This window comes from Tasmannia lanceolata, unplaced genomic scaffold (genome assembly GCF_043159265.1).
Source record: "Tasmannia lanceolata isolate RefF3 unplaced genomic scaffold, GAP_Taslan_0.1 ptg000018l, whole genome shotgun sequence".
NCBI lineage: Eukaryota > Viridiplantae > Streptophyta > Magnoliopsida > Canellales > Winteraceae > Tasmannia > Tasmannia lanceolata.
In genome coordinates this window covers 60,630,616-60,636,179 of record NW_027518695.1, presented here as the reverse complement: position 1 = coordinate 60,636,179, position 5,564 = coordinate 60,630,616, and the positions used below count along the sequence as shown (strand labels likewise).

Sequence of the window (5,564 nt, the reverse complement as noted above, 5' to 3'; positions counted from 1 at the left end):
TAGCTATAGCCGTGTTATAACTATTGCCTACTTAAGAGACTAACAACAATAGAAAACTAATGCTATAAAAAAGCAAAACTTCCCATGGACTTAAGATGAAAAAATGAGATACTATTCCAAGTGGAAAGAAAAGAAAGAAAGATACTAATCCTACTATACTTAGGAAGCAAAATCCTAATAAATTAAGAAACCCATCACCGGCTTTCCAAAAAGAAAAAAAAAAATCCCAAATAACTAGTAACCTAGTCTCCTGCCGCATAGCGATAGATATTTTTTTCACCTTGGAGCATTCAATGGACTCTTGGTCTGTTGCTAAAGCATAAATGAATCAAAATTAACAAAATCTTTAAAACTATACTATGGATTAGGTAGTTCGGACACAAAAAGAAGAAATTCTCACCATAGGAATCTAATTCATTCACATAGTTTCAAAATTTAGTGTAGAAACTCAACTCTCAACAATTGAAGCAGCGTATCTCTGTGTGTGTTTTAAGCACTTGGAAAGAAAGACAGTAGAAGTGCCTATGTTGTCTAATTCATTATCTAGTTGATTTGCTGGGACACAACTAAGACCAAAAGCTTAGAATCGAGGACGGCTCAAGTCCAGTTGGACTGATGACATGGCATGTCACATGTCAATGCCAAATGCAATGAGCAGTAGCTATTTGTCTGTATTACAATCCTACCACAAACTATTTATAGCTCTGCCCTCAACAATGCAAAAACGACCACACTAGCTCTCTTTTGCGGCTTTAATCTTCAGTCTTTCGGATCTTCGTCATGTAAGACCATGTTTTCATCAAATACATAAATATTTTCTTTCAATCCAAACATGGCCTAATTGTTGCATATTTCTCTAAAGAGAGTCAAATGTTTACTTCATAAATTTATTTGGAATCCCTGCAAGTGTAAGGATTTAGCTATCTTAATGTAAGTGTGTGGGATGTCATGCATGTAAACCCCTAACTTTATTTAAGACCTCAAAATTTACGAGGCTAAATTGTACATGGATGTGATGGGGGTACGAAAAAATCACAGAAGTACCATAATTGATAATTGGTTCAACAGCCGCCTCTTAAAAACTCAGTTGTTTTTAGATCAAATATCAAGGATGGCACCTTGATTGCTTGGACACCATACATAAACTCGTATCAGACATATGGAGTTGATATTTAAATGATTGTATATTGTCATTAAATATTGTATGTACAAATAATTGAATTAAGTGAATGCACACACATATAGATAGATAGATAGATAGGTAAGTTGGGGTTAGGTGGACCCCTGCCACCGTATTAAAATTAAAGGATAATACGAGATAATGCATATTATTAAAAATCTATCCATGCTATAAATTAGTGGAAATGTGGCACTCCCACGACTTACCCCACGCACGTTATTTAAAATCTTATACTTTAAATGGGACTTGCTAGCAAATTTCATGGAAAGCTATTTCATGGCTGGCTTTGGCAAGTGAGAATAGCCACCTCAGATAAATTAATTGAGTAGGACAAAATCTTCCAAAACGTTAACCTGAGTGTCGGAACTATGGTAATGGCGTTTTTTGTTATTTTGTCACGTAGCTTCTAAATAAGATTTTGAAAGGAAGGAAATCAAATAAGATTTAGAAAGGAAGGAAATCATTTTAAAATTTGGATATAGTAATTAAATATCTTATAACCTTAGGAACGTAAATATTTACCAATAAATTTGTATATAATTGGAATACGTGGTTAGCTTGAGTATACTTTCTAAACATAAAATATTATAGCTATATTCCTTATTTTGAAATAAAAATACAAAATGTCATTACTTGGTATCATGATGCTTCTCTGTTTTACTTATATAAATACCAATAATCAAGTACAAGAACATGTGATGTAGAAGTTAGTGAATGGTAGTCGAGTGTATATTCCTTATTTTCTTCTTTCTATGAGTTATTGGACAAATTTCTTGAAGGACAAAGTTGCATACTTCTATCATTGACTAAAATGGGGGTTGTTGTGCTACCCTGTTTTATCCTTTTGCTCTCTACTTTGTTCTGTTTTGGAAGTTGGACCCATGTAGAAGGTGCCCCAATCGTTGCGAATACCATTGTTGTAGATATCAACGGCCAAGGAAAGTTCAGATCAATTCAGGCAGCCATCAATTCAGTTCCGGCAAATAATAATCAGTGGATTCGTATAAATGTTAATCCTGGGCTTTATCAGTAATCACCTAACTTAATTACTATTTGTTATCATTTCTTTACTTGCACAAGATTTTGAGTCCAATGTATTGCTTTTATATATTTATGTTAATATGTGTGTGTATATAGGGAGAAGGTTACAATCTCTACGGATAAACCATTCATTCTGCTCGAAGGACATGCGGAGAGTGCCACCTTCCGTGTTAATGCAGATAATTTCGTTGCTAGATCTATAACCTTCAAGGTGAAACAACTTTTTTTTTCTCACCTAAATCTTTTATAATATGAAAAAATAGTTACATGATGAGAACATAGAACCTTGCCTCTAACTCAGAAAGATATAAGAAGAAAGGAAAGAAAAAACCCTTTTAGCCCACATTTATTTAGAAATCTCACTACAAGACATTGGAGATTTACCGGCAAACTTTTACCCGCGGTCATGTAAACCGCTCCTAAAGATATACAATTGCTGGCAGTAGTAAATAGACTGACGGTAAGTATGTTTTTTTCATTTGACAAAAAGAGACCCCACCAAAAAAATAATAAATTAATCCCTTTTTCCGCCATAGTGAATCACAGGTGATCATTAATCCCATTGTATCTTTATTTACCGGCATTTATTTAATGACCGCCAGTTAAAATTATTAACGTACTGGTGGTCAGACTGCCAATGAAAAACTTAGAGCAAACACTCGCTATGGCCGAGATTAGAGTTCCAAATATGCACACATCTACTAGCATCGTATGATTTTCTTTTGTAGCATGATTATGCTTTTTACTAATTACTATCAACTTCTGGCCTTAACAGAACACATACAATGATAATTGGCTGACTAAAAATGTTGCAAAGCAAGCTGTAGCCGCACTGATGTAGGCGACAAATCGTCTTTCTACAACTGTAGTTTTATCGGCTTTCAAGATACACTGGGCGATATGTTGGGCCGCCATTATTTCAGGAATTGATATATCGAAGGCTCCATCGACTTTATCTTTGGCTTTGGCCAATCTATTTATGAGGTACACTAAGATATTTATAGTTGGATTGATCTAAAGGTGGGATGTGATTACTATAAATAGCAAGTCTCGGATAACTATTGTAGGTGGGCTATATGTTAACGTGGATATATGTTGATGTGGACGTCTCCACATATAAGATAAAAATTAGGGTTTTTCTAAGTGCCCTAAGGGCACTCGTTAAGGTGCTATAAAGGTGGGCTATTTGTTGATGTGGACATCTCCACATTTAGGATACAATTATAACTAAAAATAGAAACAAATCTCAAATAAAAGAGCTATATTAGTAGAGCATATCATAGCAGCTCACACCTGATAGTCTTCTACTTTACAAACTAAAACAAAAAGATAGTAATCATGCCTGCTATTAGTGAACTTTAATATCGTGTTTGTGATGCAGTTGTGTGAACTAAATGTAAATTTGGTTCCGACACCGTCATTAAAGTACGATTATATAACAGCTCAAGGCAGGATGAAGGCAACTGATCCAAATGGTTTTGTGTTCAAGTACTGTATGATAAATGGTACTGGTAAGGTGTACCTTGGAAGACCATGGGTAGGTTTTGCAAGAGTTATATTTTACAAAACAATCATGTATGATGTTATCATTCCCGCTGGATGGGATCCTCATGACGCTGATGCACATGTGTAAGATCTCTCTCCTTATGTTCTTTATCGGTTGTGCGATTAAACTAACGATCTCAAGTGAGAAATTATGCATTGGTTTCTGTCAGGGATACTTTAACATTTGTAGAGAATGGGTGCACTGGAGCAGGTTCCAACCTTTCAGGGAGAGTGAAGTGGGAAAAGCATCTCACTAATGCGGAGCTAGAGCAATTTACTAACGTATCTTTCATCGATTCTGATGGATGGATACAACAACAACCCTATTTTATTTCTTAAAATTCATTTACATGATTGTTTCATTACTCAGTTAAGCTTTTCATAAAGTATTGGCATACTCTATTTATAGCATAATCTAATGATTCATATCATGATGCAAGCTCTGTCATTTAGCACATGATTATTCAGCATGATTTAATTGAGCTTAACCCTCTAATATATTTGTCTCTTACTCCCATTTTACTTTGTATATCAAGAGTTTTCCAATTAGGGCTCAAAAAGTGTTTGGCTAACTATAAGTGGGTTTGGAAAAGAACCACAATAGGGATTTGTATCATGGGTCTATTTGATGAAGGGGTTCCTCCTTGAGAAGAATGCTAAGCTGAAGGGTGCCGTAGCAAAAACCAAGCCCCAAGGGCCCATTAAATCCACGTCATCCAACCGCATTTATAGAGACACAGAAAAGTGCAAAATTAAAGTAATTATAAATGCCGTTGGGTGACATAGATCCAATGAGGCATCCCTTGTTGAAACAGTTAGACAAGAATCTATTGGAGCATTTCCAGAATAAAAAATGTATTAGATGTGCAAAAGAATGAATTCAAACATAATGTAAATATAGATTGTTTGACATTCAACAATGATTGGTTAGCCACCGACTATTAATGGGCTCAGACAAGTAATAAACCATGCTATATATGAACCTATGATTTAATGGCAATGAACAAATGAGCAATGAGAAATAGATCAATACCATTCAAAAAAATTAGAAATATATCAAATACGACACCCAGAAATAGATCAAATACAATATAAGCAATGAACAACACCCACATATCTGCAAAAAAGTCAAAAACCAATCTAATATTCTGAAATCAATTGAGGAGAGTATCCATGGCTTTTTAGTTTTTACCTGAATTGTGTTTGGCGGCAAATTTAAAGATTGAAAATCACTTTTTGGGGAGTTTTGGAGCTCGCTGGAAAACGGCTTGTCGCCAGTGAACGGTTGCTCCAACCGGTGGGATTCTGACGTGAAAGCATAGTTCATCGAGAGACGAGTCCAACGGCGCAAACGGAGCCTCAATCCGAGGTCTCTAGAGATCACTATGTTAAATCGAATTTTGGTGATTTTTCTAGAATTTTTCAGAATTTTTTTGTTGTTTTTTGAGGAAGATGAACAGCGCCGGACTTCGCGGGTTGAACCGGGCCGCGCCTGCCAAACAAGGATCCAAGTTGGAACCGCGCCCAATTTTTATTTAAAAAAGGCCCATCAAGCCCAATGGGCCCACCAGACTCACCAGACTCGACCCGAACATGTCCGACCGGTCCAGCCACGGTTTTTGGGTCGTTTCGACCATTTGTTTGGGGTTTTGGACAAAAGTGGGACCAGTTCTAGTGGTTTGGGACCCTCTTGAACCCAATTCTAAGGCGCGTGTTGGGTTTTGAGACTCGGTTTCATATCTACAGTGTAATTTTAAAACAATTTGACTTCAAGTTTGATTTTTAGTCAAAATTTTGG

At 36.0% G+C, this 5,564-nt stretch overlaps 1 protein-coding gene across 1 annotated transcript; it reads left to right on the top strand.

Moving 5' to 3' along the window:
* The first annotated feature begins 1,991 nt into the window (after positions 1–1,991).
* On the top strand, positions 1,992–4,151 carry LOC143850570 (putative pectinesterase 29). The gene is made up of 5 exons (XM_077359804.1): positions 1,992–2,209; positions 2,318–2,432; positions 3,603–3,850; positions 3,937–4,048; positions 4,137–4,151. Exons 1-5 carry the CDS (start codon positions 1,992–1,994, stop codon positions 4,149–4,151), a joined length of 708 nt encoding a protein of 235 aa, XP_077215919.1.
* Positions 4,152–5,564: the final 1,413 nt, after the last annotated feature.